The sequence below is a fragment of the Dermacentor andersoni genome, chromosome 3, assembly GCF_023375885.2.
Source record: "Dermacentor andersoni chromosome 3, qqDerAnde1_hic_scaffold, whole genome shotgun sequence".
Classification (NCBI taxonomy): Eukaryota; Metazoa; Arthropoda; class Arachnida; order Ixodida; family Ixodidae; genus Dermacentor; species Dermacentor andersoni.
Window position 1 is genome coordinate 41,253,269 of NC_092816.1, and position 12,271 is coordinate 41,265,539.

A 12,271-nucleotide genomic window follows, 5' to 3' on the forward strand; every position below is an offset into this window, starting at 1 on the left:
TCTGCACACACCAAACATTCTTAAGCAGATGCCCCATTTCATTCCTTTCATCACTTTCCGCACTTCCATGAAAAAAAAGAAGCTACAACCAAACTTGCTTTGGCTTTATTACTTGTAGGTTTCATAATGGTTTTTGGCCAACAACGATGAAAAAGTCGCCTTTCGATTCTTCTTGTCTGCACTCGTTGGTGGGCACGCAACAAATCGCGAGTGGCAACGATAGTGGCCGCGTTTACACTGATATGTTAGAAGTGTACCCTACTCATACGCCGACGCTTGTAACACAGCTACGGTATTCGCCCACCCTTATCGGAAACATGCCATATTAGGATAGTAGTGAAGACAAATGCCACAGTTTCCGCAGCATGCCCACCCATCTCTGTTTCTGTCCCCTCAAAGTGGACATGACTATGTTATTGTTGCAAACTTGCCGATATTAACGATATTACTCATGACTGATATGGAAGAAACTGTTTCAATGCGTGTAATGTACTCACAAGAAGAAAAATTAAATTGGAGGACGCTTAAGCTTCGCCTTCAAGAGTGGAACGCGACAGCGTTCCCGTCGACCCGCCAAGGGGTGTAAGACAATGGGCTACGGCACAGCGACTATGCGCCCCGCATCGGACGTGGTGAGCGTCGAGCAACGCAGCATTCGGCGCGGCAACGAAATGTGCGCCTGAGCAAGCGACGCACGCCTGAGCCTTAGAAACAGCTCGTTTCTAAGGCAACACCGCATTCACTAGAGGCGCTTTTGTACCGCTTTGAAGCATCGAACTCGTGGCTGAGTGGTAGCGTCTCTGTCTCACACTCCGGAGACCCTGGTTCGATTCCCACCCAGTCCATCTTGCAAGTTGTTTTTTATTCATGAAGTGCCTGCTGGGATTTATCGCTCACGGCCAACGCCACCGACGCCAATGACACCGGCTTTTCTGCGACACGAGCTCCTTAACGCTATTGCGTTAAAAAGTCAGGTTAGCACATTCGGCTTGCTCTGCCAGCAGCCATTTTTGTTTTGGTGTCCCACACTAGAGTGTGCTATAGTGTACTGTTGCGGTTACTGAACGTCGGCTACTACAGCCCGTTTCCCTTTTGCGTCGATGGCTTCGGAAAGCACAGCCAGCAAAGCAAGCGGAGCCTGTCGAGCTGGCATCGGCAGGCTTGTGTGTGTGTACAGGTCTCGGAGGCCATGCTTTGGTTGGGATAGTTTTGTTCATTCCCGTGAGGTGGCGCTGCAAAAATTATCGTTCAATGTTAAAAAATGTAATTTTATTGTTATTCCTCCATGTTATGGTTTACTATTTCTTGCATTACATAGCAACGGAAGCAAGTATTAAGCAGCAGTAAAAATAATATAAACATCAATGCATGAAGTATTAAAAAAAAAGATAAATACACTACCCCTTGCTGATATTCAAACCCCGGTCTTTTGCGTGGGAAGCAGACATTCTACCTCTGCACCGCACCGCGTGAGTGCTACCGATCACAGCGTCCCCAACGGCGTTACGGTTGTTTTGGCTTCACTTTTGGAAGCTCGTTCCGGGCCCCCCCACTCTCCAATTCGAGGTTACTCTACCTGCACTACAGCGCAATTGTACAGCTGCAGCCACCTGCTTGACCCATTGTCATTCCGTAGCAAATGCTGGGTGAAAAAAAATTTTTTTTTCGCTGGAAATTTAACTCGCGTGATGATCGCACCCCTGAATTTGCGTCAATTTTTTTGACAAAAAAGTGCGGTCATTATGCAAGTAAATACGGTATGTGCTTTCAAGTGAAGCTAATGGCCACCATCGCAAGACTTTTCAAGTGAATGAAGATTTATTTAGCTGCAAATTCTGAACTTGTCACATCTATCTAACCTTGGATAACTGATTTTATGCATCATGATGAGGTTTAATTAGTGGAAATGTACTATAGTAGGTTGGAGTAAAGCTCTTAAAACAGCCTCTGTGTTCATGTTTTTTCTGCTTCCGTGTCTCTTTCCTAACCAGTTTGCAAGGTAACCATATCTTGCATTCGTCAATGTAAAAGCATTTGTAAACGATTCTTGCACACAGGCTCATCTACAGCCAGCAGTTCCAGTTGCGATGAAGAGGATGAAACGAGTGATGATATGGCAAGGAGGTTGTCCTCAAAGAAGACGGCTATATCCACAGTCGGCAGTGCCCGCCCATCGGTACGCCCCAATGCCCGGCACAATCGGCAAAGGCAGCTGGAGTTACTCGACCGTATGGAGCAGAGGCTCAAGGCCCTTAGAGCAGGAGGGTGAGTACATCTAGTTCTCAATGCCTGCTGACTGGCCCCTCTATAGAAATTGAGAAATGTTAAACCCATTTAAAACCATAATGCATGTGCACATTTGAATATTGCTCAGAAAACAATGCATCATTTGTTGCAGCTTACATAACTTTTATCACTTGTGCATGTACACAACCAAAATCCCCTTAGTTATATATATGCTCATTTGTGAAACAATTCAGTCCTGTTTGCTGCTACTGCTGGTGCATTCTACAGACTAACTGTGCAATCATAAACCAAAAGGGATGCTTAAATGCAAGTTGTATACCACATTAAACGCTATGGTGTAAATTTTGCCTGCATCTCAAATGGTGTAACTTAATGTGTAAGCAAAATTTACACCTTAAGGTTAAATTGTGGTACAGTTAAATCTCGATATAATGAAGTCGGTAAAAACAGAAATTTGCTTCTTTATACGGTAAAACCTCGTTAAATTGTACCCGCTTAAGCAGTAGTTTCGCTTTAAATGTAGTAAAGTCAAATCCCCAACTCAGCGGCCATTGAACGTAACGTGTTTTGTATCTGCATAAACTGTACCAGCTTATTGCGTACGTATCGGTTAGCAGGTAGTGTTTCCACTTTTTGCCGCGCAAACACGGCGGTGCGTCGTCTCCATCGAGCGGCCCGGCAGAACAACTAGCCTCAGAGATCGGAACAATGGCCTCCAAGCACCCTGTGCATTTGTGCGTGAAGCCACATCAACATCAACATCATTTCGGCGGCGTGCCAGAGAGCATTGCGGCGTCACACAAGCGAGGACTCGCGTCATGCCGAAGCTCGGATAAAAAAGATGCCAGATGCTCAGCATAGAAGAAAAATTAGACATCGTTCGTGCTATCGAACATGACACGAAGAAGTCGGCGCTGGCACGTGACAGGAATCTGCTGTTGACTACAGTGTGTGGCATTTGGAATGCGAAGAAGTTGCTTGGCAGCACTGCTGCGACCGCGAAGAGATGTCGGCTGCAAGGTTCGACTTTTCGCCATCGTTGCCTCTGTTGTTGCCTAACTGTCGGCTGGCAACAGTGATGAGGACGACACGGGAAGCGACAGCACGGGTTATTCAGGCCCGACAGTGGCAGAAGCTGCGCGTTACGTCAGCCTCATGAATGCAATCATCGCGACGAGAACAGCACCCCGCAATGAAAAAGGTGCCCCGCAACTTCTGCAGCGCTACCATGTGCGTGTATGGAAAATACGTAGCGCCAACAAGGAATCTGCCATGAACAAAATATACCCAGAAAGATACAAGAGCACATGTCCTCACTGCAATGCACTAGGCACCCTTCGGCACGTCATAGGAGAGTGCAATTTTTGCATAGACCACCCCCCACCTATACCCATAACTAGCCCCCTTGCTATCCCCACCCTTTACTAGCGATGGGAGATCATGCTCTCCAGCCCCGCCCTGCAAGACCAGCTCCGACTGATCCACAGGGGCCAGGCGGCCCTGGAAGCAAATGGAGCTCTTGAAGAGGGAGCCACCCCATCAGACGCTTAACACGTTCCATTTAATAATGGACCAGTAAAGTTGGTTCTCCCTCTCTCTGCCATGCGAGTGTTTGCCGAGAAGAGGAGGCTGGCTGAAAAGCTGCCTCGCAGCTTCAGTAAGTTTGAGGCCGCTGTTGCTGCTACGCCACCGCGCCATCAAACGAAAATAACACTTGTTGTGCGAAGTGAATACATACTGCATGTTTTTTTCCCCTTTCATCGCACCCTCTCTGAGTTCCGTTTTTGACAGGTAAGTGGTCGATCTCATGCTATTTTGGTTAAACAGTACTACTGTTTCGCACATACTTTTTCCGAGCTCTGGCCAACTACAGTTTAACTAGGTTTCACTGTATTGAAATGACGTATTGAAATTTGACATTTTATGCAAATGGGATTTTTCTTACATGAAAAGGGGCTGCATAATTTTCCGAATTATTGGGCAATTGAGAAAAGCAAATTAGAATGAGAAAACAATTCATTTTGATAAATTTGGGAGTTTGCGACGAATGACACAGTTTCATGCCATGTACGTCGACAATATCTTCCCATGGGCGGTATGAATTAAGTGAAGCCAGCCACGCCTTTGTGTGCACTCCGCCCCCATGGCTGATAGTGTCGCCCTCACTGGGATGGGACCGTCATCAAGAACACCAGCAGTGGGGAGCAAATTCTTCGTCTGTGTCTCGCTCCAACGAGTCACCGAACTTGAGATTACGCGACGTCCAATACTAAATGGCATGCCCACAGTACAGCATATTCACTTTTACCACACATGGCATGTTACCTCTAAAGCAGCGTGCGCAGCGGCGTATGTGCTCAGCCGCACTTACAGCTGTGTGCAGCCACGGTCGAGACGCTCGCCAGAAATCATGAGCATGCCAATTTACCCCCTTTCTCTGCCCCTTGCACGCACTTGATTGCGTTACCGCGAACTCACTCTCCTCCCCTTCTTTCCCTCTGCTCGCACGAGAAGGCGGCACTCGTGAAGCCACCACCTTTCTTGTCTCACCCTCGCACACTTTCACTCATACCTAAAGCACAAAGTGTGTGGGATGCTATAGGATCTTATTGCACCTGTAATTTATAGGGAACGTGATGCGGCTCCACTTTGGCGGTCACTCTTGTTGAGTTGCGCACGATTTGAAAGGTGCGTTTGCAAACAGCTGCTAGTAATTCAATCATTTGACCATCTGCGTCCGTGAAGTTTCCATTTATTGTCTCGGCATTCCTTTGTGGCAAAAGTGAAATTTCATTATGTTGCCACCAGGTGTTTTGAGCCAGCGAACAGTCAGCATTGCGCGCCCAGCAAAACGGCGAAGAAGACGACGAAGTCAAAGATCCCGCGTCAGCTGGAGAACCGTCGCTTAGTGTCTGGCATTTTTCGTGTCCGGCTGCTCGTACTGTTACTTACTCTTGCTTAAGCGCGTGACAATATTGAAATCGCATACAAACACTCTTCGTTATAGAGTTGAACCCGGTTACATTAAACTCTCCAAAAAATGCCTCTCAGTTCGATATAGGGCATGATTCGATATAAGCCTGCTGAATAATTGGACGTCATAAAAGCACATACCATTTATAAAAGCACTTTATTGATGAAACTAGCTTAGTTTGGCATGAAATAGTCCTGTATCTTCTTCCGCTTGAGCAACTTCGCTGCCTCTGACAGCACACGCTTTGTCTCCACATTGTCTAAGGAGTTGGAGCAGCTGAAGCTGCAACCTTCCACATTCGCACAGAGCGCTGGACTAGTGCAAGTGCATCAATCACCTCGGAAGATGTGGGCAAAGGATCGTCATTGCTTTCCTCATTGTGCCTGCTTTCACTTGTGTTTGGTACGATGTTGTCAATGTAGTCTGTTTTCAAAGCTCTCTCGTGGTCGCGACACTACCAACCGCACTCACGAACTCGTCGACCGTTGATCCGTCAATGGCTTCCGGAAATTGTGACAGCTCGCTCCAAACTTCGGTTGCACCGGCAATGGCTTCATCACACTCACAAGCATTTTCAGAGAAACTGGCACGCAGAACTGACGCAGAAACTGGCACGTCTGAAGCAGTTTCGGATGAACTACTTGTACACGGCTTGCCTCGACATCATGGCTGTGTGTACGCGTTGGGCGCCACGGCACCATGTCGTTTGTCCGCTTTATCCCTAATCTCCCCCTTATTCTTCAAGATATTGCTGAGAGTGAACCTCGGAATCTTGTACGCTATGGCAACATCCGACTTCTTACTGCATTCAACTCGATTTATGATTTCGAGCTTCATGGCGAAAGGCAAATTCATTGCGCTTCGCACTAGCCATCATGGCAACACTGTGGGAGAAGGCCCACAAGGTGCAAAATAACAAATGAGAAAAGCAGCGAGGCAACTCAGACTTGCTTGCACCACCTTTCATGACGAGTGCACAAGAGCCTCTGATTGCCTGTCTGAGCAAGCGCTGTGGGCGGGCCAGGATCATTTTTGCAGGGGGGTTGTCCCTGACTTAACCGATGCGACGCGGTCACGGTAGGGAGAGCGGGTGGATGTAGCTGCGCCGCTGGGCTAAACCATTTTTGTGATGTGTCGGCGGGTTTCCCCGCCGCTGCGAGGTAGAGCCAACTTCTGGGGTCACTTTTGCGCCACTTGACGTTCGATATATCGGGCGTCGCTGCTATTTTTGTTCGATGTAGGCGTAATTTTTGTTATATATGCTCGTAGTAACTATACCATGTTCACAAATTGTTCGATATACAGGATAATTAGATGTAAATGGGTTCAATATAGCCGGGTTTGGCTGTATTGAGGGTACTGAATACATGATGTTCTATGGACAAGAGGTTATGAAAAGGTAATTGCTTCATTATATCGAGAATTTCTTTATATTGAAATTCGTTATATCGAGGTTTAACTGTATACATTTGTCTCAAAGCACCCCTTTGGTTTACAAATGTGTTGATAGTTTGTAAAGTGCATAGCAGTTGCAGCTGACGGCTGCATTGTTTGGTACATGGGCACTTTTAGCTACAGTGTTTTGAATAATACTGCATATACAGCCTTGCCCAAAGTGGTGTAATTTGTGTAGACAAAAGAAGTAAATTAAGAGCATGATGTTCAGCCTCTTTTTGATATCCATTAGCTAGGTTGAACAGTGCCTAGACCAGTGGTTCTCAAACATCTCGCCGCGTAGATCCTTACTTTTTTGCTTTTTGATTATAGTCTTAACACACTGATTTGGACTAATTGTGTACAAGTTTTTATGAACCATCACCTGTGCATTGAGTGGCATGCTCTTGTGTGTGAGGCTGGCGCATGTCTTCTTCAGTGTGTCCACTTCCATTTCCTTCACTTTATAGCCACCCTTTTTCTTTTATTCTCTCACTTCATTCATTCTCCTCTTCCCCTTTATATATCCCGTTCTTCAGTTATCCTTTTTTCTATGTGTTGTTCTTTCTAGAACAGGCAGCTGTGCCTCCCAGCTTGCTCTTCTCTCTGCGATTGTTTTAATGTACACAGACCCAATGGTTGCTTTTTCACAGGGCATCGTCTCTGCCAGCACGGAGGCGGCCAACTGTGCCTGTGTGCCCCATGCGGCTGTACGTGCTGGATGTCAGTCAGGTGGCTCAGGAAGGCAAGGCATCGTGGCTGCCACTGCAGCCGCAAGCAGCTGCAACTAGCACTGCTTCCATGGTTGAAGAGGTGATCCTGTACTCGCTGGTGCTTGGACGTGGGGAGCTGATCCTTTTCGGTGGCATTCAGGTGAGCACGAACCTTCGTAGTAATGAACCAGGCTCTGTTATTGCGGCGGGTAAGGCCTTGGGAAGAGCAGGGAGAAGATTGTCAGCTTGTTGCAGGTTTAGTCCTTTCGACATGCATCACCTACACGCTGCATGATATGCATACTTCTCTTGACCCCTTGTGATACAGTAGACTTCTGTTAATTTGACGCGGGTGAATTCGATCCCGACCGAAGGTCCCTGTTGGCACCGGTGCATCTCTATGGGCTGAAACTTTAGTTATTTCCATCCAAAAATTGTCCTTCACTGTATAATTTAACTTGACCAGCCAGCATACAATTGCATGACCCCTATAGTGACCCCTATAGTGACCCCTATAGTGACCCCTATAGTGACCCCAATAGCGGCCCCTCTTAGTGGCTCCCTTTAGTGGCAGCATGTCTCGTTGAAGTGTAGGTAACAGTGAATTGATTGAACACACGTGATCTCCCCTCGGAAATGCCTGTGTTTAGCCTTCCCTAGGAAGATGTTGAAGCAATAAGGGAAGCTCGCAATGTTTGACTTCCTTAATTATCGAATTATAATGTGCACCTTTTTTTCCAGTTTTTTTGTTTTAATGAAAATTGGTCTGGAAATCTCCTGCGCAGTGCAATCGAATTCGAAATCAAAACCTTGTTTGTGGCATTTGTGTGCTCTGCCGCATAACACAGCTGTATTGCGGCGAAGCTGACTCAAGAGAACTGGCTGTCATTGTACAACACATCTTGTATTTGGACGATTCTACTGTGCCACCAATTGTAACATGCAGTTATTACACCGCCCAAATATCCTCCCAAAATAACTTGGTGCCAATTCTAACGCGGGCATCAAGTAACGAAACCTGAGTCTATGTGTACCGTGTTGAAATGATCTTATGTATACAAAGGCAACCAGACATCTGCACAGCTGAACCTTAGCGGCTAGTTGCTATTGGAGTCCAACGACACCTCCTTTTCACTGTCTGCCGACCACAGAAAGTCATCTTCTGTACCGTTTAATGCATTAGAAATGCCACACTTGTTGAAGGTTTGCGCAACCATAGTCTGCGGGAGGGCATTGCACGTACCCTAAGCCCACCTTATGATGTGTCTGAGCGTCGCTTTCTTCAGACGACCCATTCGATGGCATTGTTGCAAGCCAGCTTGCATTGAGCTTTCTTTTAGTAAGAATTGGTTTCGTTTTTGATTTTGACTAGAATTGGTTACGATTGTAGTGCATGTGCAAATTTGAACGCACCTTCTATTTAAAAAATGGTGCATGTTAGAATCGTGCAAATGCGGTATTAGACCCTTGCCCATTTTTCTTCCTAAAAGATCTGGTGCGCATTATACTTCTACTTTGTTTAGGGGCTTCAATGTCATTTATATGTTAGTTTTATACTTTGAACAGATAAAAGTGGGCCCACATTTGATTTGGGGGTGTGTTAGAACTGAACAAATACTGCCAAATGAATCAATGGTGTGTTTTGGTGTTTCATCTGGATGTTGTTTAAATTGACCCACCGGATAATTTGATCAGTTTTGTTGGTCCCTGTCAGGGTTGAAATAATGGAAGTCAACTGTGCCACTTACAGGGCTAGATATAGAACACATACACAAATAGATGGTGGCCAAACTGCACCTCCAGTCTGGAAGGCCATGCTCTTCTGTGCTAGCAACACCAAAGGTATTCCATGCGTAGTGAGGAACATGCGAATTCGACTGCAGCAAGTTGTCTTTTCCTTTTTTTTTATTTCTACATTTCAGTTAAAAATAACAGCTAATTTTCCCTATCCTTTCCCTGGCTTGATTGCCTGTTGGCTTCGTGGGATTGTAACAAACAAAGAAATCGAACCCCTTGGTTCCCATTATTCTTCTTCCTCTTGATGTCATTGTCACCTTTGACGATTGTTTTCAACACTGGTTGAACAAGGTGTATCTCAGGTCAGTGCTTCGATAAGGAGGCTCATTTTCATCATCAGAAAAACAAGATATCTGAGGCTGGAGCCATTGTTCTGACAAGCAGACTCCTCATCATCAAGGCAACAGTGTTCTTGCCCTGACATGGACAAGTCCCATTGTCGAAATATTGGATACATTGGACATTCTTTGCTAGACCACTGTTTGTCGCATCAAGTGATTTTCACATGCCAGCCACATATTCTGTGTTAAACTACTCGCTTAATAACTCTTGCATATCCTGTGAAACATGCTACAAATACATCAGTGTATCTTTAACACCAACTCTGTCCTGAAAGCTTCATGTAGACAAAATTGGTCCACAGGCATCATGCATACTTGGATACTTGAAGTGTACTTAAAGGATACTTAACCCTTTCAGGGTCGATTTTTTTTATTGCAGATTTAAATTCTGCAGACAGACTTATTTCAAAAAAATTTACTGTAATTTTTCTAGGGTGACCCTAAAGTGAGAAAAAAATATTTTGCGTTGGTATATATGTACTGTTTATTCATGAATAACAACAATAAAAAAAGGAAACAAACCTATAATAATTAGAAATTTGATGCATTGTTATACACATAGTTCAAGGCTTAGAAAATCCACACACGAAAATATTTCGCAAGTCTCAAATGTTCCTGCTCTTTCACTAATATTTACGTCCGTAGCGTAATTGAACTGCGTAGGTGAGCGCACTCAAGAAAACTGTGTGGTTGTGTGCACGTCAGAAAAGCAAAACGTATGACAAACTTAGACTAATCTTCATCTTATCGCCAACCAGAGGCGATTAGTTTTCGCGATTCTCACAAAAAAAAGAACGGAAACGCATGCATGGCGGCATCCTTTGTATGCGCACCCCTGTGAGCAAAAAAACGAGTGAGTGACAGGCGATCGCCCTTTGAGTGATTAGTAACGACAAAGCCATCAGTTTTATGAGCGCAAGAAGCCAAAACCGCCCGCGGAGCAAAACCTAAACAAACCGCTGCCTGCCAGCTCGCCAGCGTGCCAATGTGAGAGTGGTAGTTTAGAGACACGTCAGAGCAAACAAAACCATGCAACGAAAACCGAGAGAGGTAGGTGAGAGAGAAAAATTCCTTGTATTCTCGCATACTGGCAGCACATGCCAGGAAAGAAAAAGTTAAGAAATTAGCGCGCTTTTTAAATGTACAGGTGGCGCTGTAGATATACGGCATCGATTATTTTGGTCTCATGTGCGGCGCTGTATATTTACTTCATTGACCTTGAAAGGGTTAAAGGATACTTCATGGAGTCCCTTCTTCTACCTGCAAACTCGCCTATCAAACATTTATTTGTTCTCGCTTGGAATATGCTTTGCCAATCTGGATGGTCACTCCATCAACACTATCTAATCCACTCACTTGAAGCGTTCAAAACCGTGCTGTGTGTTCCAGTGCCAAAAACTACAACTGCCAATCCAGTATTTTTAATGTCAAGTATTTTCTTTCATTTCCTTCTTTGGATTCGCACAGAAAGATTACCTTTCTTTGCTACTTCGTAAGATAACCTTACCCTTTCCCAGCCACTTCATACTTCGTGTCGTCTGCATAATTGCCAATTGCCAATGCACTTTCAGATGCACAAAAGTGTTTAATTGATCAGCACTCCCACGTGTCATTGAACAGTGTAGTAGTCTTCCTGCTGACACTGTCAACATCTGCGACCCGGTAAAATTTCGATCAGAGGTGACTGCTATATTTCCATTATTTTTTTCTCAACTTGTTTACTTTATGCTAGTCCTTGCTAACTATTCTATAACTGTTATTTTCTGCATTTTCTCGATGATACAATGTTAGCCATGCCTAGGTCGTTTTGTATAATGACTATTGCTTCTCCTTTAATCATACCTTGTTTTCCCCCGCATGTAATGCTCCAATCAAAGCTGTGAGGCCCACGAATAAATAAATAAGTCTTTACCTCCCTGTCATTCCCTTTCTTATATGAGAAATGTTTGTGGCAGACAATGCTTAAAGGAGTACTGGCACGAAAATTTGGTGTCCCGCTTATTTTGCTTCTTTAGGTAGCTATTGTCGACTCCAAAGTTACAGTACAAAGCGTCTATTTTCTCAAGCGTGCCAAATATGAATCATTGCAACACCTTTTGTACGACCCGTACAAAACTCGTGTCAAGCCCAGCGTGGCTTCGAATGGGAAAAAGACTTATTATGTCGGCAAAATCAGAGATGGCAGGGTGCGGTAGTTGAAGGGCACACAATGACTGTGTTGGCGAAAGCTGCCAAACAGCCCTTCCAATTGCTCACTTCTCTTGGAAACACAGGACGACCCTCTGTCCCTTCTTGTCCAGTTGAGTGCTGAATCGACTCGCCTTTAGGCAACACGACCACAGTTTATAAGTATGCATCAGTGATATCTGTTACCACAAGACCACCACAACAGCTTTCGGTGATGTTTTAAGTAATTTTTTTCACATCCGAAGCCGTGCTGCTTCTTGAAGAAATGAGCCTCCATAATGTAATTACTGGGTCAAGGACTACCCAATGAAGTAATAAAGACAATACAAAAAGGTTCTGTCAGTACTCCTTTAAGTGTTTGACTGTTTGTTCCCATTCATTGTTCAGCTGGGCTGGCAAAGCTGGGTACTGTAGCGAAAACTAAAGAATTGCCTAAAGTTCAAAAGCACTTCTCATAATGGTGAGCTATACAGAAAGGTTATTGACGAGAGTAGTTGTTACTGCATAACTAAATTACGAAAGCAAGTCACAGAGTTTTTGATGTTGATATGTGTAAGTTGTGTGCATCATTGAATGTC

At 44.9% G+C, this 12,271-nt stretch overlaps 1 protein-coding gene across 1 annotated transcript in view; it reads left to right on the forward strand.

Annotated features, from left to right (window-relative positions):
- Fbxo42 (F-box protein 42) overlaps positions 1–12,271 on the forward strand; it is a 35,999-nt gene that overhangs the window by 14,459 nt on the left and 9,269 nt on the right. The window contains exons 10-11 of the mRNA XM_050167060.3: positions 2,058–2,265; positions 7,309–7,528. Coding sequence (XP_050023017.2) covers positions 2,058–2,265; positions 7,309–7,528 — 428 coding nt within the window. The remainder of the gene's footprint in view (positions 1–2,057; positions 2,266–7,308; positions 7,529–12,271) is intronic.